The sequence below is a fragment of the Peromyscus maniculatus genome, chromosome 1, assembly GCF_049852395.1.
Source record: "Peromyscus maniculatus bairdii isolate BWxNUB_F1_BW_parent chromosome 1, HU_Pman_BW_mat_3.1, whole genome shotgun sequence".
In the NCBI taxonomy this organism is placed as follows: Eukaryota; Metazoa; Chordata; class Mammalia; order Rodentia; family Cricetidae; genus Peromyscus; species Peromyscus maniculatus.
Window position 1 is genome coordinate 198,792,885 of NC_134852.1, and position 20,069 is coordinate 198,812,953.

At 47.6% G+C, this 20,069-nt stretch overlaps 1 protein-coding gene across 28 annotated transcripts in view; it reads left to right on the forward strand.

Annotated features, from left to right (window-relative positions):
• The window catches only part of Gbf1 (golgi brefeldin A resistant guanine nucleotide exchange factor 1), a 153,548-nt gene extending 134,415 nt beyond the window's left edge, over positions 1-19,133 (forward strand). For 15 of the 28 annotated variants that reach the window (XM_076563236.1, XM_076563237.1, XM_006988223.3 and 12 more), the window contains 23 exons: positions 32-234; positions 780-903; positions 1,167-1,292; positions 1,545-1,627; positions 2,521-2,757; positions 3,032-3,125; positions 3,442-3,618; positions 5,246-5,310; positions 5,399-5,522; positions 5,699-5,770; positions 5,886-5,980; positions 6,213-6,366; positions 11,751-11,976; positions 12,464-12,624; positions 12,734-12,980; positions 13,090-13,283; positions 15,897-16,047; positions 16,157-16,287; positions 16,476-16,577; positions 16,845-16,958; positions 17,088-17,268; positions 17,559-17,693; positions 18,281-19,133. In XM_076563236.1, the coding sequence (XP_076419351.1) occupies positions 32-234; positions 780-903; positions 1,167-1,292; positions 1,545-1,627; positions 2,521-2,757; positions 3,032-3,125; positions 3,442-3,618; positions 5,246-5,310; positions 5,399-5,522; positions 5,699-5,770; positions 5,886-5,980; positions 6,213-6,366; positions 11,751-11,976; positions 12,464-12,624; positions 12,734-12,980; positions 13,090-13,283; positions 15,897-16,047; positions 16,157-16,287; positions 16,476-16,577; positions 16,845-16,958; positions 17,088-17,268; positions 17,559-17,693; positions 18,281-18,561 (3,477 nt within the window). In that variant the 3' untranslated portion in view covers positions 18,562-19,133. Of the gene's footprint in view, positions 1-31; positions 235-779; positions 904-1,166; positions 1,293-1,544; positions 1,628-2,520; positions 2,758-3,031; positions 3,126-3,441; positions 3,619-5,245; positions 5,311-5,398; positions 5,523-5,698; positions 5,771-5,885; positions 5,981-6,212; positions 6,367-11,750; positions 11,977-12,463; positions 12,625-12,733; positions 12,981-13,089; positions 13,296-15,896; positions 16,048-16,156; positions 16,288-16,475; positions 16,578-16,844; positions 16,959-17,087; positions 17,269-17,558; positions 17,694-18,280 lie in introns of all 28 variants that reach the window. The other 13 variants (XM_076563224.1, XM_006988221.3, XM_006988222.4 and 10 more) reach the window with 1 other exon arrangement.
• Positions 19,134-20,069: the final 936 nt, after the last annotated feature.

Here is a 20,069-nt window from a genome sequence, read left to right on the forward strand (position 1 = left end):
ACTTCTGATGCCTCGAGTCTTTGTCTTCTAGCTGCTGATCACTGGGACAGAGCAGTTCAATCAAAAACCAAAGAAGGGGATCCAGTTTCTACAGGAAAAAGGCCTTCTCACCATCCCCATGGATAACACAGAGGTGGCCCAGTGGCTTCGAGAGAACCCTCGGCTAGACAAGAAAATGATTGGAGAGTTTGTGAGTGACCGCAAAAACACTGACCTATTGGAGAGTTTTGTGAGGTGAGGAAGAAATAAGTGGTGTGGGGATTGGGATATCTATCACTCGGTGATGGTATGGTCCTTTAGCATGCCTGAGTTTCACAAGAAGAAAGATATATGGGGAAAGTACAGGGGAAAGGAGAAAGGAAGAAGGAGCTGTCTGAGCGACAGGACATTCTTCCCTCAGAGGAAGTCTCTGCCAGTTCCTGCTGATGACCAGCTCACATAATACTCTTGCCTCTTTCTATGATACTTATCTGTTGACCCTGAAAGGGATGCAGGCTTTAGGAGCCCCTCCCTGTGTTCCAATGGAAAGCACTGCCAAGTGGCATGGAGCAGGTTCTGAGAGGTGAGGGGTCTAGACAAGAGTTTTGCTAATGTGCTAAGTGCTAAGGTTAGGGATTTGTTAGGAATGACCAGGCTGTACCACTCTTCTGCCAGATCCATCAACCTCCTCTGTCCCAGTAAGAGAAGGTTGACCAGTAAGAGAGGGCTAAGGAAGACGAACAGCTTGGCCTGTGCAGCTTCCGTGCCTGCAGCCTTTTCATTCTGTTTCCTCTCTGTAGCACCTTCAGCTTTCAGGGTCTGCGGCTTGACGAAGCCCTGCGGCTCTACCTGGAAGCCTTCCGTCTGCCCGGGGAAGCACCAGTTATTCACAGGTTGCTGGAGGCATTCACGGAGCACTGGAGGGTAGGTCTGGTGTCAGAAAGTCAGTCAAGGTCCTGATCAATTTGAGGGACTCTTTGTTCCCTCAGCCAAAACCTCAGCTATTGCCTCCACTCCGATGGGCTTTCCATGGAGCAACTTCTGTTAAAGATTTGGCAAGAACTTGGCCATTTTCCTGGGTGATACTGCCACTTGTATACCATCACTGACCGACCAGTGGGCTGGTAGTAGTGAGGACTTCACTGGCCAGAAAAGGACACTGACACGGACGGATTCTGCTTTTTCAGAGTTGTAATGGCTCCCCATTTGCCAATAGCGATGCCTGCTTTGCCCTGGCCTATGCTGTCATCATGCTTAACACTGACCAACATAACCACAACGCTCGCAAACAGAATGTGCCCATGACCCTGGAGGTAAGCCTGGACTCCGACCAAGACAGAGAAGAGCCAGCACAGCTTTGAAAGTAGCAAGAAAGAGAAGGGAAGTTTCCAGTTTGTGTGGGGACAGAGTTCCGTCAAGAGTGCTGACCACTTCAGAGAGGGACTGGGATGGAGAAGGGGTTCTTTCACTTAACTGTTTCCAAAGTCCTGTCTGTCACAGACTTAAGGAGTTCCTTGGGTGGTGCACAGCATTGACACAGGGAAAACGTACTGGCCTATCTCTAGGAGTTTCGAAAAAACCTAAAAGGTGTGAATGGAGGCAAGGACTTTGAGCAAGACGTCCTGGAGGACATGTACCATGCCATCAAGTGAGTATGTGTGGAGAGGAGTGTACATCTCTGTTAAGGAGAAACGCGTTGCTCCCTTTTTCTGTTTTTAGAGTCACATCAGACTGTAGTGAACTCACATGCCCTGGATTTAGCTGTGAGACTTAGCTAGGCAGCCTCCTCTGTGACAACTCATTTCTTGTTTAAAGAAGCCTGAACAATAACGGGACTCGAGGATTCCAAACTTAGGGTCTATACAAATTGGCTCTCTTGTGTGTATGTGTGTTTACAGACATGGTTGGTGCCAGGGATTGAACACAGGCACTAGGAATATGTTTCTTTGCAAAGCTACATCTCCAGTCCAAACTATTTCTCTTCCGTGAGGTAGCATGACCCTATTTCCTAAGCCAAAATCCCCTGCTTTTCTTGGAGAGCTCACAAAGTGTGTTCTCTGGTTTGTAGAGACATGACCAGCACTGGAGGGTAAGGCTCGAGTCAGAGACAGGATACTCAGTTCTTCCGTTAGTAGAACACATTTTGAGACAGTCTCATGGAGCTCGAGATTGCCTCAAACTTGCTAGCTAGCTGAGTCTGACTCTTGATCTTCTTGCCTCAGCCTTCCAAGTGCTAGAATTAGAGATATGTGCCACTATGTTCATATGGTTAGTTCCTTATAATAAATCAGAAAAGGAGGACTTTATGCCCCCTACGCAGAAAGAATGTGAGAGCTGAAGGCTTAGAGATGGGACTGTGAGATTATGAATGCATTCACTCTCTCTCCCTTGCCCCAGTGGTGGGTGGAATCAGATCACTTAGCTGCAATTGTGATAACCTCATATGAATGGAAGATACTTGTCTAGGTGAAATCCCTTTTCTTAGTTTAGAAGTAGCATGTTCACAGGAGGGCATTTCGTTCTTCTTTTCCCTTCTGACAGGAATGAGGAAATCGTGATGCCTGAGGAACAGACGGGTCTGGTTCGTGAGAACTATGTGTGGAGTGTGCTGCTTCATCGAGGGGCTACCCCTGAGGGCATATTTCTTCGTGTGCCTCCTGGCAGCTACGACCTTGACCTCTTCACTATGACCTGGGGCCCCACTATTGCTGCTCTCTCTTATGTCTTTGATAAAAGTCTTGAGGAGACCATCGTCCAAAAAGCCATCTCAGGCTTCAGGTAGCCCAGCTTTCTTCATCTCACTAAGTTAACACGGGTTGCCCCCATGCCTCTTTGACTCCTGGTTTTACTTCCTCAGAATGGGATGTCTCCTGATTCTGGGGGGGGGGGGGGGGGGTGTGGAGCCTGGGAAAATCTCAGTCTTAAACAGATTAGGGGTTAAAGGTTTCTTTCTGTGACCCACTGGGGAAGAACCAATGGAAAGTTGCTTAAGAATTTGGGAGGGCTGAGTGGCCTTCCAGTGACTGTTTCTGTCATGGGGGTGACATTACAGGAAGTGTGCCATGATCTCCGCCCACTATGGCCTCAGTGATGTGTTTGACAATCTCATCATCTCTCTGTGCAAGTTCACAGCTCTCAGTAGTGAGGTGAGTTGGAGCAGGAACTATGTGTGTTTAGAATCCCAAAGGAGAGCAGGCCTCAGCCATGGAGGCTGCACCCATCGTATATACCCTCTTGAACAAGCTTAGGCTGCTTCTATCTTGTAAGTTCTGGAATGAGAATAGTGTCGCCTCAAGTAATGGGATCAGGGAGGAGATACCATAGGAAAGACCTTCATCAGATTGACCTTTCCCACTAATACTATAGCAAAAAACTGTCAGGGACCCATAGTCAGAGAGACTTGAACGAGCTTCCTTTCCAGACGTGAACCAAGCCTAAGCCTCTTTCCACCCGCCTTTCCAGTCTATCGAGACCCTGCCTAGTGTGTTTGGGAGCAACCCTAAAGCCCACAGTGCAGCCAAGACAGTATTCCATTTGGCCCATCGTCACGGTGACATCCTGCGGGAGGGCTGGAAGAATATCATGGAGGCTATGCTGCAGCTCTTCCGAGCCCAACTCTTACCCAAGCCTATGGTGGAGGTAATTTTTTTCTTAATTTATTCTATGTGTCTTTTACATTATGTATCTTGATCCCATTCATTTCCCCATCCTTTCACATCCACCCTCCACCCCTGCACCCACCCCACCAAAATAAAACAAAATTTAAGAGAAAAAAAAAAAAAGAAAAAATTTTAAAAAAGGAAAAACAATAAAGATCTCATTATGGAAGCTGCAGTATGACACAGTGAGTCAAGCTATGAACCCCTTTGTCCATGTATCTTTACATGCAAGTTCATTGCAAAGAGTCATTGGTCTGGCTCAAGGTTTCTGCTACACCATTGATGCTAAGCCCTCACTAGGACTCTCCTTGGGTACCCTGTTGTAGCCCTGTGTTGTGGAGATCCTACAGTTTTGGGTCTGCTGGTCAGGTTCCTTCATGTGCTCTGGCAGATCATAGCTGGGGTGGATGTTGGGGCAGGCCAGGTCATAACCTTGGTTCTGGGCCTGGGCAGTTGTAGATTTAGTGCAACAGATGAGAATGAGGACAACTCTGTGGAGGTAATTCTTAAAAGAATGTTCAGCATTAAGACAAAGACCTTCCAGCCGGGCGGTGGTGGCGCACGCCTTTAATCCCAGCACTCGGGAGGCAGAGGCAGGCGGATCTCTGTGAGTTCGAGGCCAGCCTGGGCTACCAAGTGAGTCCCAGGAAAGGCGCAAAGCTACACAGAGAAACCCTGTCTCGAAAAACAAAAAACAAAAACAAAAAAAAAAAAAAAAAGACAAAGACCTTCCACCCTCCTGAATGCTCAAGGGAAGTTCTTTGTCTGTGAATCCTGCATAATGGGCGTTAACAGTTTAGATGCAAGATTGTAAAACATCATAGCGAACTTCTGCCCTCCGGGGTTCTCCCATTGTGTTGTAAGCCTGTATTTAAGATCTCTTCCCTCCTTCAATAAACAGCATTCAGCATTAAAAAAATACATACATACATACATAAAGGAAAAAAAAACCAAAACTCAAAAAAAAAAAAAAAAGACAAAGACCTAGCTTTCTGTGCTCTGAATAGAATAGCACTAAACCTGATGCTTGCCAAAGCTTACTAGGAGCATCTCCAATGTACTACTACAGATCTTGGAGAGAAGCTGTAAAGGAAGGCTGTTAGAAGCCACTGTCAGTCACCTCTTGGAGGGGACACAGTAGTGTAGGACTGTTTACAGGAAGAAATCCAGAGAACTTTGCTTGGGCCAGGGAGCACAAGGAATGTAAATGAAATACTGGGAGAAATTTTTATTTTTCTGAGACAAGGCTTCACTAAGTTGTCTAGGTTAGTCTCGAACTTGCTGTGTAGCTTCTGCCTCAGCCTCCTAAGTACTGAGATTGCAGTCATGTCCCACTATGCCCCATCACTTCTTTTAATTATTTTTTAGATTTAAGTATATAGGCATTTTGCTTGAATATATGTATGTGCACCACGTGCATACCTAATGCCAATGGAGGCCAGAGGAGGGTATCAGATTCCCTGGAACTGGAGTTATAGATGATTGTAACCCACCATGTGGGTGCTAGGAACTGAACCCAGGTCCTCTGCAATAGCAATACATGCTCTTAACCTCTGAGCCATCTCTCCAGACCCCTAGAAATAAATTACTCTTGATTTGTTTTCCAGGTAGAAGATTTTGTGGATCCCAATGGCAAGATCTCTCTACAGCGAGAGGAGATGCCATCAAACCGGTCAGGGCAGCCCCACTGGTTGAGGGCCTTGGGAGAGGAGGTAGTCAGAATGTTGGAGCTCACCAGGACATGTATCCTTTTCCTACAGAGGAGAGTCATCAGTACTTAGCTTTGTGAGCTGGCTGACATTGAGTGGCCCTGAGCAGTCTAGTGTACGGGGCCCATCTACAGAGAACCAGGAGGCCAAGAGAGTGGCCTTGGACTGTATTAAGGTAACTGCCTATCTGTCTCTCATGAGAAATCCTAGACTCCTTCCTTCTAGAAAGATGTGACCCTGTGAACATCTAGGGCTGGAACAAAGACAATTCTGCCCTCTTCCCCTGACTTTTGGATATTCTCTTCCCTATAGCCTTTGTTATAAACCCCCTCTTTCGTGTGTCCCGTTTAGCAATGTGACCCAGAAAAAATGATCACAGAAAGCAAGTTCCTCCAGCTGGAATCACTTCAGGAGCTCATGAAGGTACAAGATGAAGAGGTCTGAGAGGCACGGGGGTAGTGGTGTGGCCTCCGTTTCTGTTGGGACAGAGCCAGTGGCTGGCTTCTCCATGTCTGCTTTCCCTGCTGTTGCCCTCTAGGCTCTGGTCTCAGTGACACCAGATGAAGAGACATATGATGAGGAAGATGCTGCTTTCTGTCTGGAGGTGCTGCTCAGGATCGTGTTGGAGAACAGGTAGGAGAGGGCAGTCTTTAGGCAGACTGCCTACTGAGCTTGTGCCAAAAGGCTGAAAGCCATCTTGCTGGGTGTCCTCTGGGACCAAGAAACACGTGACACTCTGAGCAGGAGGGAGGAGCTTGTGCTTGATTGCTTAGGGCACAGTACCAGTGAACTATGAATGGCCTAGGTGACTTATTACCCAGTGGCCTGTCCAGTTGATACTGTCCTTACCCTTTATGACTTTTAGGGACCGTGTGGGCTGTGTATGGCAGACTGTTCGAGATCATCTATACCACTTGTGTGTTCAGGCACAAGATTTCTGCTTCCTCGTGGAGCGGGCAGTGGTAGGGCTGCTACGCCTAGCCATTCGGCTCCTCCGGAGAGAAGAGATCAGTGGCCAGGTGAGCACGTGCATGTAGGACGGTGGGCAAGCGTGCAAGCACTACAGCCACAGTGTCAGCTATGGCCCAAGGCAGAGAGTGCGTTCGGTCCCCTGGAACTTCAGCCCAGGAACTAGCTTCAGGGCTGGTACAGTCTACCAGGTGGCATTGAGGGGGAGCCTGGAATGGCCTTAGCCATGAAGTCTGCTTCTTTAGGGTTGGGCTGCTGCTCTTTTCTAACAGTACCTTCATCTTATGTCTGTTCTGCGGGCAGGGGGTTGGATTGTGTTATTCTTACACTTCGAACCCTAAGGGTGAGATCTCATGGTTCAAATATAAAAAATTAGTACTGAGCAACAATTAGGTTCAACAATCACAAGACTTAAGATCTGCACACAAAAGCCATACTTCCACATGGTAATATGAACATAATGGAAGCTGAAATTAAGACATGTGATTTCAGGCTAGAGGGATGGCTCAGCCATTAATAGTACTTGCTGCTTTTGCAAAGGACCTTGGTTCAGTTCCCATCACCCACATGATGGCTCCGACCATCCACATACTCTTATTCCAGAGGATCCAATACCCTCTTCTGACCTCTGCAGATTCCAGGTACACATATGGTGCATGTATATACATGTAGGCAAAACACATAGAAGAGGAGAAGGAGAATACAGTTTCAGGCAGACATGGTGGTGTACGCCTTTAATCCCAGGGGCAGAGACAGCCACAGTCAGGTCTCTATGAATTTGAGGCCAGCTAGAGTCACATAGACCATGTCTTTTAAAAAAGCAATTCCAAAAAAAAAAAAAAAAAAAAAAAGCAATTCCAGCCTGGCACTTGAGAGGCAGAGGCAGGCAGATCTCTTTGAATTTGAAGCCAACATAGTGAGCCAGGGCTGTGTAGAGAGACTCTGCCCCAGATAGATAGATAGATAGATAGATAGATAGATAGATAGATAGATAGATAGATAGATAGATAGATAGATAGAAAGTGCTGCAATGTCACACTTAAAAGGCCAATCAGGTATGGCCACTCACCTCTGTGAGTGAGACATCCAGCGAGGCAGATCACCAGGGGATCATGGCCAACCTGGACTACATCATGAGTTTCAGAGTGAGACCCTGTCTTTAAAAAAAAGGGGGTGGGGGCAGGACTTTGGCAGCACAGATTTGTTTGTTTACAAGATAGGATCTCCCTGTCTAGCTCTGACTGCCCTGAAACTCACTTGTAGACCAAGCCAGCCTCGAACTCAAATTCACAGAAATCCTAGCAGGACAGGATTTGAATCCTTGCACTTGGGAGGTGGAGGCAGAGGTGAATTAGGAGTTCAAGGCCATGCTTAGCTCCCTAGTCAATTCAAAGGCAAACTAGGCTATTTAAGACCCTGTCTCAAATGAACAAGTATAAAAGCAATACCACTTGAATTCCAAATTTTAATTTAATTCCAAATAAAGTGAAATTCTTAGACACCTTACAAAACATTTAGCATTTATATGCTAAAAACTAGAAAACGCAGCTGGGCATGATGGCAAGTGTCTCTAATCCCAGCACTCAGGAAGCAAAAGTAGGCAGATCTCTATAAATTCAAGGCCAGCATGTCTACAGAGCAAATTCTAGGCCAACTAGGGCTACATAGTGAAACCCTGTCTTAAAAAAGAAATTACAAAATGTTAATCAAAGACTCCTGAACCATACCATGGATTATTAGAAGACTCAATACATTTAAGATGTCAGTTCTTCCCTCAACCAATATATACATATGTAATGCAGCTTCTTTTCTTCCTTTCTTTTCTTTTTGGCTTTTTGAAACAGGGTTTCTCTGTAGACCAGGATGGCCTTGAACTCACAGAGATCTGCCTGCCTCTGCCTCCTGAGTGCTGAGATTAAAGGCGTGAGCCATTACCGTCTGCTAATGCAGCTTCTATAATATTCCAGCAAAGATTTTTGTGGACCTGGAGAAGCTTATTCTAAAATTTAGAATGAAAGTCACAGGCCCTACAATAGCCAAACATTTTGACAAAGAATGAAATGGGATGAATATTCTACCTAGTTTGTTGTTGTTTTTGCTAATATTTTAATATTAATAATAATAAAATTAATGATAAAATAATTGATAATGATAAAATATTAATATTTTATTTATTTGCATGGATGAGTAAGTAGATGTGTGCACATGTGGAAGGCAGAAGACAGCTTAGCTTGCATTCCTGGGATATAACTCAAGTTATCAGGCTTGGCATAGCAGCAAGTGTCTTTACCCATTAGCCATCTCACCAGTCTGGGTTTTGTTGTTGGTTAGGTTTATTGTTGTTTTTGAGACAGTTTTACTGTATAGCCCTGATGGGTTGTTTTGATATAGGGTCTAATTTGTATCTCAGGATGGCCTCCATCTTCCTGCCTCTGCCTCCCTAAACTGGAATTATAGTTGTGCACCCCATAGTCTGCCACTCCAGCCAATATTAAACTTCATTGTAGTAATGATTATGTAGGTTGGGGGCTGGAGGGATGTCTCTGAGGTTAAGAGCACTGGCTCCTTTACCAATGAACCCTGGTTGGACCTCCAGCAACCCACACAGTAGCTAACTACCCTCTGGAGCTCCAATTCCAGACATCTGATGCCCTCTTCTGGCCTCTGTAAATACTGCATTAGTGCACAGAGACACATACTATCAGTACATACAAGCAAATCACCAATACACATAAACAATAACAATTTCTAAATTATATAGTATAGATGAAGAAATAGACAAATATTAGCTATTGAACAAATAGATGATCTGGAAATAGACTCACACAGATGCGTTCAACTGAATGGTTTGGGGCTGTTTTACTTTGGGTGGTTTTTTTTGTTTGATTGGTTTTTTTGTTTTGTTTTGTTTTTTTGGTTGGTTGGTTTTGATTTTAAGACAAGGTCTTTTTATGTAGCCCAGGCTGGCCATATTCCTGTCTCAATATCCCAAGTAAACTTTGACTTAAACCTTTATTTTCAGAAAAATTAAACAGATGATAAGTTTAAAGACATAGTGGAGGGACTGGAGAGATGGCTCATTAGTAGAGAGCACTGGCTTTTCTTGCAAAGGCCTTGGGTTTGGTTCCCAGCACCACATAGTGACTCACAACCATCTGTAACTCCAGTTCCAGAGGATATGGTGTCCTCTTGTGAACTCCTTGGGCACCAGGCATGTACATGGTACACATAACATACATGCAGGCAAAACACTCATACATACAAAATAATAGATCTAAAAAATGAAAAAATATATATATAGTAAAACCTTTAGACACATAGGAGAAAATCTTAGGATCTGAAAATAAGTATTTCTAATGTGGTTTGTTGGTTTATTACATACTTTTTTTTTTTTTAAATCAAAAGCCTGAACACAAATACTGCACCATCATGGAGGGACTCAGGCTCACATCTCTCCTTTTGGACTCTGTCACAGTCTGAAACAAGCTTCTCTTGCTTCTGTGCAGAGCCCTAATTCTTCTTCCCCTCACGTGTTTACACTCCAGCTGCAGGGTGGAGCTGGGAAGGATAGAAAGAGAAAGAAGCCCCTCCTGCTCCTGTTACTGTACAGCATCTGCAGTGACTAGAGAGCCTTGAGAGTAACAGGAAGCCAAGAGCAGTGACTGAAAGACTGGGGTGCCTGCCCCCCCCCCCAGCAAGTGGCTGTTAGTCTCTGTTGTAATTTGTATGTCCCTACAAAACATCTCTGTAAAGACATAGGTACATGAGCTGACTAAAGACTTAGTTTTTAGTTTTTAATTTTTTTGAAATAGAGTCTCACTGTATAGCCCTGGCTGGCCTGGAACTCACTATGTAGACCAGGCTAGCCTCAAATTCACAGTGATTTGCCTGTCTCTGCCACTTGAGTACTGGCATTAAAGGTGTATGCCACCACCGACCATGCCCAGCCCAATATTTTTTTTTTACTTGATATTAAAAGCACAATCTATAAGAGGAAGGATTGATAAACTAGACTTCACTAATGCTTAAAACTTTCAATCTAAAAACTTAGTTGAAAAAAAAATGAAAAGATAAGTTATAAAGCAATAGAAAATGTTTACAAAGCCAGGTGGTGGTGGTGCACGCCTTTAACCCCAGCACTGGGGAGGCAGAGCCAGAAGGATCTCTGTGAGTCCAAGGCCAGCCTGGGCCACAGAGCGAGATCCAGGACAGTCTCCAAAACTACACAGAGAAACCCTGTCTTGGAATTAAAAAAAAAAAAAAGTTTACAAATCATTACTTGAGAAAGGTCCAGTATGAAAATGCAAACATGGAAAAAAGAAAGAGGTATTTCATAGATGATATACAAACAGCCAATAAGCCCATGAAATAGCATTTGCCATTCGGAAATGCAAAAATAACACACATCACTATGTACTTACCAGAATCGCTAAAATTAAAAGTGATAATACCAAATGCAGGCAAGGATACAGAGAAACTAGATTATTCATACATTTCTTGTGGGAATAAAAAATAATATAGCTACTCTAATGGCAGTTTATTATAAAACTGAATATTCACTTACCAAACAGCCCAGAAAATACACTTGTGGGCATTTATCCCAGAAAAAAATGAGGGCTTATTTTAACTTTAAATATGTATGTAAATGTTCATTGAAGCTGCATTCATCAAAGCCAGAAGCTGGAGTCAGCCTGCTGATTGCAGTAAAAGAATAAACTACGGTACAAACATACTGTGGAATGCTCTCCAGCAACTCAGAGCAACAGACCCATGTGTAAAGACAGCCGTGGGTAGCTCTCCAGTGGGAGAGACCAGGCTTGAGGATAATTCCATCGAGACCACACTTTGGAATTCACAGGATTTTAGAAGTTGAGGCCAGATTGCTAAGGGTTGGGAATGGGACAGGAGGAAAGGATTGGAAAAGTGACTGTCAAGGGGCAGCGTGGCTTCCACGGTGTAGGAGCTTACGCATAGACAATCCTACACAGGTAATAAAATTGTGTGGAACTCAGTACACACACAGTTCACATTAATTCAAGTAAACTTAGGGGAAGCCTGTGGAACAAGTAGATTGTTCCTAATTCTGTCCTTGTTGCCATGTTATACTTCGTCGGTATCATGTTGCCTTTGGGATAGACTGGAAACTCTTTATATGTTGTTACAACTATGTGTGAACATATAATTAATAAAAATACCAATATAAAAAAATGAAGCATGGCCAAGGATGTAGTTTAGCTGTAGAGTGCTTACCTAATACATGCAAGGCCCTGGGTTCAATTCCCAGTACTCCAAAAGAAAAGAAGACAAGACCAGGTCAGCAACAGTTGAGACCAAGCCAGTCCCCTCACTAGCCTAAATAACCAATGGGATGATTAGTCAGGAAACTCTATCTACGTCCGTCCCACTTCCTACTTCCTATGCCATTCCATTCCAGGTCCTGCTCTCCCTGCGCATTCTGTTGCTCATGAAGCCCAGTGTGCTGTCCAGAGTCAGCCACCAGGTTGCATACGGACTCCATGAGCTCCTCAAGACCAATGCAGCCAACATCCACTCGGGTGATGACTGGGCCACCCTCTTCACGTTGCTGGAGTGCATTGGATCAGGCGTGAAGCCTCCAGATGCTCTACAGGCCACAGCCAGGGCTGATGCACCTGATGCTGGTATGCCCTTTCCCGGGAAGATGCTCACTGGCAGATAAGCAGTTAGGACCCAGGAGCTGCTGTGGGAAACAAAACACAGGTTATTACGTGCCACAGATTAAACACACCTGGCTTCTGCCATCTGCCTCCAGATCGTCCTGTGTGTGTTGGCTACCCACAGGCTAGATAGCATGAAGGCAGGCAGGCAGTGCAGAAGGCTGCCGGGCCAAGCTTCCGCTGTCCTGAAGACCATCTTACAGAAGCCTGTGTCCTGTGCCACCCCCCTTCCTTAACAGCTGCTATTAATTGCTGTCAGAAGCCCAGAGTAGCTTGCTGCCCTATTTGGTCAAGAGAGAGACGATGCCCAGGCCTCAGCCCTTTAGTGACTAGACCAAAAGTAAGCCAGGCATAAGAGAAGATGCCAGGCCTCAGCACCTTCCTTCAGGATCTGTTATCCTGTTATGTCCCATCTCTGCTCTTACTTTGCCTTTCCCTGCCTGGCTTATAGGAGCGCAGTCAGACAGCGAGCTCCCATCCTACCATCAAAACGATGTCAGCCTGGACCGAGGGTACACTTCTGACTCGGAAGTCTACACTGACCATGGCAAGCCCGGCAGGATACACCGATCAGCCACAGATGCCGATATGGTCAACAGTGGTTGGTTAGTGGTGAGTCTACTACCATCCTTAAGCTAGTAAGAAGGATTCTGGGTTCTCAGGGAGACATCTGGGGCCGCTTAGAACAGGGGCCTCAGCTTGTATCGTGTCTATTTTACAGGTGGGGAAGGATGACATTGACACCCCCAGAGCAGGAGCAGGGCTCAGCAGGCCATGCCCTTCCCCCCTGGTTAATCAGTACAGCCTCACGGTGGGCCTGGACCTGGGACCACACGACACTAAGTCCCTGCTCAAGTGTGTGGAGTCATTGTCCTTCATTGTTCGTGATGCTGCTCACATCACCCCTGACAACTTTGAACTTTGCGTCAAGACTCTCCGCATCTTTGTAGAGGCCAGTCTGAATGGTGGTAAGTCACCTATTGAAGGGACAGTTGGGGGTCAGGTAGAGAGGAGAGAAAGGCAGAGCATCTTTGTCCTAAGGCTGTGGGAAGGTGACGTGAGTCTGGCTCTGCTCAGGGTGCAAGTCCCAGGATAAACGTGGCAAGAGTCACAAATATGACAGCAAAGGGAACCGCTTCAAGAAGAAACCCAAGGAGGGTTCAATGCTTAGGCGACCCCGTACCTCCAACCAACATGCCACTCGGGGTGGACATAGTGATGAGGAGGAGGATGAAGGCGTGCCTGCCAGCTACCATACGGTGTCTTTACAGGTCAGTCAGGACGTAAGTATGGCACCCTTTACTTCTTCTGCACCTGAGACTCAGCTTGGGCAGTTCCAGGGAAAGTCAGAACCCAGAAGAAATATCCAGTGTGTGCTGCCCATCCCCTCAACCCCCCCCCCCACACACACACACAGTGTTCCCCTTATCCAAAACCATCTATAAGTCTTTGCTTACAGTGTGCTTGATCATTTGGAGACAGGCTCTCACTATGTAGTGCTAGCTCACCTGGAACTCCCTGGTAGACCAGGCTGCCCTCAAACTCACAGAGATCTCCTTGCCTCTGCCTCCTGTGTACCGGAATCAAAGGTGTGTGCCATCACACCTGGCACTAAATTAAATATTTTGGGGGCTGGAGATTTATCTCAGTGTAGAATTCTTGCATAGCGTGTGCAAGAAGACCCTTAGTTCAATTTATATATTTAAAGACTTCACTTACTTATTGTGTAATAGATGCACATGATACAAGGTTCAGAAGATATAAAAAGATGGGTTGATAAGATTGAGCTTCCATTTATTCCTATATGCAGCCAGAGCTCCCCTTACTAGAGGCAGCTACATCTCTAGCATTTTATCTATCCTTCCATAGTTATTGCTTGTTCAGGCTTGCTTTATCTGACTAGATAAATGGAGAAACAATTGTCTTCAGAATAGCCTTAGAAAGGTGATGAAAAGCCAGGCATGGTGGTGCATGCCTTTAACCCCAGCACTCAGGAGGCAGAGGCAGGCGGATCTCTGTGAGTTCGAGCTTCAGCTCCTAGTACCCACATCAGATAGCTGTAACTGCTGTAATTATTTCCAGTCCCAGGGAATCTAACACTCTCTGGCCTCTGCAGGCACCTGTGCACACATGGTGTACTTGAAGTCACACGGGCACACATGTACACACAAATTTCTAAGAATAAGTTCATTTGGAGGCTGGAGAGGTGTCTCTGCAGTTAAGGACACTGACTGCTCCTCCAGAGGACCCAGATTCAGTTCTCAGCACCCACATGGCAGCTCACATCATCTGTAGCTCCAGGTTCAGGAGACTGTGGTACCTTCTTCTGGCCTCTGTAGGCACTACATATACATGGTACACAGACGTGCTGCAGGCAAAATACCCATACAGTATAAAAGTAATTAAATCTTAAAAAAAAAAAAAAACAGAATAAATACATTTGGGAGGCAGAAGCAGGGTCAGTGTGGTCTACAGAGCAAGTTCTAGGATAGCCAGGGCTACACAGAAAAGCCCAGTTTTGGGGGGGGGCATGGGGGATTAATTTTTTTAAAAAAGAAAATTGATGAAAAAAAATGTGGCCATGACCTGTTGGCCATGGAAACCTCTGAGTCTGAGGTTTGCTCTGTTTTTTAAGTTTCTCATTGTGTGTGGGCATGCGTGCCATGGCATGCATGTGAGTGTAGCTTGAGTTTTCCTGCCTGGCCCACAGTCAGGACAAATCTCTGTCACCACAAATCTCTGTCACCCGCCAGTCCCACAGCTGCTCAGACCCAACCAAGTAAACATAGAGACTTATATTGCTTACAAACTGTATGGCCGTGGCAGGCTTCTCGCTAACTGTTCTTATAGCTTAAATTAATCCATTTCCATAAATCTATACCTTGCCATGTGGCTCATGGCTTACGGGCATCTTCACATGCTGCTTGTCATGGTGGCGGCTGGCAGTGACTCCCTCCGCCTTCCTGTTCTCTCAATTCTCCTCTCTGTTAGTGCCACCTAAACTTCCTGCCTGGCCACTGGCCAATCAGTGTTTTATTTATTGACCAATCAGAGCAATTTGACATACAGACCATCCCCCAGCATGCGAGGTCAGAGGACTTGTGAGCTGCTTTCTCTCCTACCTACACACGGGCTCCAGGGTCCAACTCAGGTGCCAGGCTTATATGGCATGCACTTTTCCCTGCTGAGCCAGCTCACTAGCCCCAGATGAGGTTAACAAGGACAGTTGCCATGACTCAGATGGCTCAGGTGGATAAAGGTGCTTGCTGCCAAGGCTGGTGACCTGAGTCAACCCCAGAGCCCACGTGATGGGAAGAGAGAGCCGCGTCCTACATGTTCCCTCCACACACATGTTGTGGCGCGTGCACACACACACAAAGTGTTTTTATTTAATGAGATTAATAAAGTAATTCCATCAACAGTGTGAAGTAGGGTGAAGTGTCGTTCTTGGAGCCAGAGAGATGATGGCTCAGCAGTAAAGAGATCTGGGTTTGGTCCCCCACCCACATGGCAGCTCACAGCCATCTATAGTTCCAGTCCCAGGGATCCAGTGCACAAACAAAACACCATAAAGATAAATACGTTTTAAAAATTCAGAACTCGAAAGTGCCCTTCTCACTGTAATGTCAGGATCTTAGGTCTCAGTGTACATATCTTCTATTCTTGACTTCCTTCCTCTGAGGGACACCACCAGGACTAGAGCAGTGAGCTCCCGTTGAAGCAGAGGAAGTTGTGAGAGGAGTGGACTATGGCTAGCGTGTTCTGAGGGTCCCTTGAAGACCCAGTCAGGGGTAGTTGGGGAGGGAGGAAGGGAGGGAGGGAGGGAGGGAGGGAGGGGCCCAAGAGAACAGCCCTAGTCATATCCTACACTCTTCTCATCCCAGTTGTTGGATCTGATGCACACCCTGCACACTCGGGCCGCCTCCATCTACAGCTCGTGGGCAGAGGAGCAGCGCCCCCTGGAGTCTGGGGGTCGGAAGATTGACGCTGACTCACGCACCCTCTGGGCCCACTGCTGGTGCCCTTTATTACAAGGTAACCTGGGGTAAAGGTTTGGAAGGATGCAAGGTAGGGACGGGTGACGTTGAAGCTTGTGGAGCACCAGACCAAAGCCCGGGAGACCCTGACCTGCTCTCACTCTCAGGTATTGCCTGCCTGTGCTGTGACGCCCGGCGCCAGGTGCGGATGCAGGCCCTGACGTACCTGCAGCGAGCGCTTCTGGTACATGACCTACAGAAGCTAGATGCCCTGGAATGGGAGTCCTGCTTTAACAAGGTACGACTTGTTACTGCTCTCCAGAGAACATTCAGATCATAAGGCAGAAAGGCAACCCAAGAGCTCCTGCCATTCACCAGCATCAGATCTTCTCTGCTGTTCTATGCCCATCCACCCAGACCCAGCTTCCCTGGGGCAAAGTTGTCCAGCTGACTGGGCTCAGTTGACATTGGATGTTTACCTACCAGGTGCTGTTTCCTCTACTGACCAAGCTGTTAGAAAATATCAGCCCTGCAGATGTGGGTGGAATGGAGGAGACCCGGATGAGGGCTTCCACACTGCTCTCAAAGGTACTGCTCACCACCCTGCATCCACCTCCTCTCCCCCGCCTGCCTTTTCCCATAGAGAAGCCAGGCCTTCTCATAGGGCCCAAAGATGACATGTAAGTGATCAGAACCCCAGCTGTTGAGGCTGCCCAGGGACTCAGGGGGGTCTGGATTTCAGAGGAACCTCTGATTGAATATTTGCAAGTTGGAACCAGCTTCCCTCGGCTTTGGAGAGGGCCACAGAAGCTCTCCACTACCCTTGGCTAAAAGGGGCTGGCTGGTGGGCTCTAGGTCTTCCTGCAGCACCTGTCTCCACTGCTGTCACTGTCCACCTTTGCTGCCCTGTGGCTCACCATCCTGGACTTCATGGACAAGTACATGCATGCAGGCTCCAGTGATTTGCTGGTATGTTCTGCCTTGACCCAATTCCCATTGAGCACTTCCTCTTCCACATGCTGAGAAGACTTGCTGTTTGCCCCTCATGGCTGCCTCCAACTTACCTCTCCTGTCCCCTGGTCCCACTGCTGCCTGCAGTCAGAAGCAATCCCTGAGTCTCTGAAGAACATGCTTCTGGTGATGGACACGGCAGAGATCTTCCACAGTGCAGATGCGAGAGGAGGTGGTCCCTCTGCCCTCTGGGAGATTACCTGGGAGCGCATTGATTGCTTTTTGCCACACTTACGTGATGAGCTCTTCAAGCAGACTGTCATCCAGGGTAAGATCTGCTCTAATCTCACAAGGAATCCTCAAAGCTTCATTTTCTCTGTCCACTGGAGGATGGACAGAGTAATAGCTTTCCACTGGTCATGGTGGCACACACCTGTAGCCCCAGTACTTAGGAGCTGAAGGCAGGAGAATCTAGTTACACCATCTTGGGGTACATGTGAAGCTAGCTTTAGCTACCTGCGACCCTGTTCCCAGGGGTGTTGTTGGAGGGCTGGTGGGTAGCCAAGATCCTGCAGGAGAGAAAGTACTGAGTGCCACCATCTGGATTCTCTTCTCCAGACCCCATGCCCACGCCCACGGAACCTCACAGCCAAAAACCTCTGGCCTCCACCCACCTGACTCCTGTTGCTGGTGACCCCAGGATAACTGGCCATCCACTTTCCTCAGAGATACCCTCAGAAGTGGGGGCCTGTGGTGAGTTCCTCAGAGATGGTCGGTTGGTGAGTCTAGGAAGATCCCCGGGGCAGTTTAGGATTACTGCTGTGATGTGGCTGGAAGCCTGGGAAGAAGTCATTGTGAGAATCCTGTTTGCCTGCTTTCCTATGGGAGACAGCAGGACCAGCTACACTGTGATAAACTCTCTAGGCTGAGGGGAGAGGCCTGCGCCACTATACAAAGTCCTGTCAGGAATGCATGTAACGTCCAGACCAAAACTGACCTACTGAGGGAGGGGTACAGTGAAGGAGCAAAAGGTAGAGCCAAGAAGCTGCAGCGTCCTGAAATGAGTTGTGGGTTTTTATATTGACAGATGAATGCATTTTGTTACACCTTACATCATTCAATAACCAAGTCTATAAATAGAGTTTGTATTTAGAGGCTAAATTGAAACTCGTTTTGTTTTTTTATTTATGTTTTAATGTATTTTTTTTTACATGATGTGAGTTTTAAGAGGAGGTTCCAGCTTCACAACTGAGGAGGTGGGAGGGACAGAGGAAGCTTGAGGGTCCTCTCCTGCCAACCAGCAAGTCTGACTGCAGCCAGTGCCTTTGTTTACCTTACAGACTCAGAGAAGCCTGAGGCTCCCCGAGCCGCCAGCAGCAGCTCTTCCGGATCGCCCGTGGCCCCCAGCCCCAGCAGACTGAGTCCTCCCCCCGAGGGACCTCCCCCACTGGCCCAACCCCCACTAATCCTACAGCCCCTGACTTCCCCACTGCAGGTGGGAGTGCCACCCATGACTCTGCCCATCATCCTCAACCCTGCACTCATCGAGGCCACCTCCCCAGTGCCTCTCTTGTCCACACCCCGTCCTACAGACCCTATACCCACCTCCGAAGTCAACTAAGGCAGGTCCCTGGAGATCAGGACCATCACTTCCACCGGGCGTTCCAGGCACCGCTTCCCGTTTCAAGGGCCACAGATATCTTCAGGCCCAAAGCAAGCTGCTGTTGCTGCTGCTTGATGGGGGAAGTGAGAACTTCTCTAGTCCCTGCTGGGATCCACTTCAGGCTTCGAGACTCTCTTCCTCTACTGTTCATTCCTGAGCTTCCAAGCTGAGAGTGACCCAGGCATAAGCCGTAGCCTCTGCCTTCAGCCTGGCAGCCCTGGGGAGGCATGGAGCCAACCCTGCTGTGCCAACCCTGCAGTGCCTGCCATGTGCCCCTGCCAGGTTAGGCGGTAGGAGCCAAGCCCAGCCACTCTGCACTTTGTCCCTCTCTCCATCCAGTCCCATCAGCCCTGGGCCACCTCCTCCAGTTCTTCTTCCTTCATCAAATAGTTGGTCAGTTTGGAGTTGCTTGGCCCCATGGAAGGTGGACAGATAGGACTTGATGGGGGTCTACCCATAGGAGCATGTACATATGGAAAATAACACCAGTGGACTTTTTAGGATGTAATAAATGTCTGAGTACTGACACATTTCCTATTCCTACGGTTTTCTCTTGCATTTGTGTCAGGGTACTGTGTGATTTGAATATCCTGTCCAAGGCTTGCTTGGACCTTGGATAAGCAGGTAAGTGAAGCTGAACTTAGCACCAGTGAGGCCTGACCCCCTGACCGCCCTGACCCCCAGCTGGCAGCCAGAGGCCACTGGTCCACTCCCCACTGCCATGAAGGAGCTGTGTCAAGGGCTGAGGCAGTGGGATAACTGCTCCAAGAAAGAACCTTAAGAAAGCCAGCCAGGACCATAGGGCAGGTAAGTTAGCCAGAGCAGCTAGCTGCCCAGAAGGCTTTCAGGTGAGCCTCGTGACCTGAGAGTACAGGAGGCCGTGAGGCTGGACCCGTGGAGGGCCATCTACCCTAGCTACTGAAATGTGATTGAAGGACCTCTCCCCTCGACCTTTGCATCGCGGTAAGGCAGGCAGGACTGCGTGGGGCAGACACTGCTGGGATTCTGGGGCGGCAGTGTGCCTCAGAGGCAGAGCTTACCTAGCTGCCTGGGTTCCGTCTCCAGCGCTGCAAAGCCACAGCAGAGCTGTTTCACTTCCCTGTCCTTCCTACACAGTGTCTGCCCCTCCTAGGGGACGGGGGCATGGGACCTGCCACGACCAGCTGGCCTTGCTCCTGAAGCACTGGGGACTTCCCCACTCACACTGATGCCGGGCTGTCTAGACAGCTTCTCAGTACCTAGGCTTCCCTTCGCTCGGCACTTGCACATTGCCAGAAGTTGGGGCCTCTATAAATACTGTACTCGGGGATAGGAAAGAGTACACGAGAAGTGGAAACCACCTGATATGAGGAAATATTTATAAAATATAATAGTTTCTCTTCCTTCCTTGTCACTCAGGTCCAGACCAGGCCTAGTTTCCACACAAGTCAGAAGCCTTGCCCAACCCTGCCCCTGAGAAAAAGAGG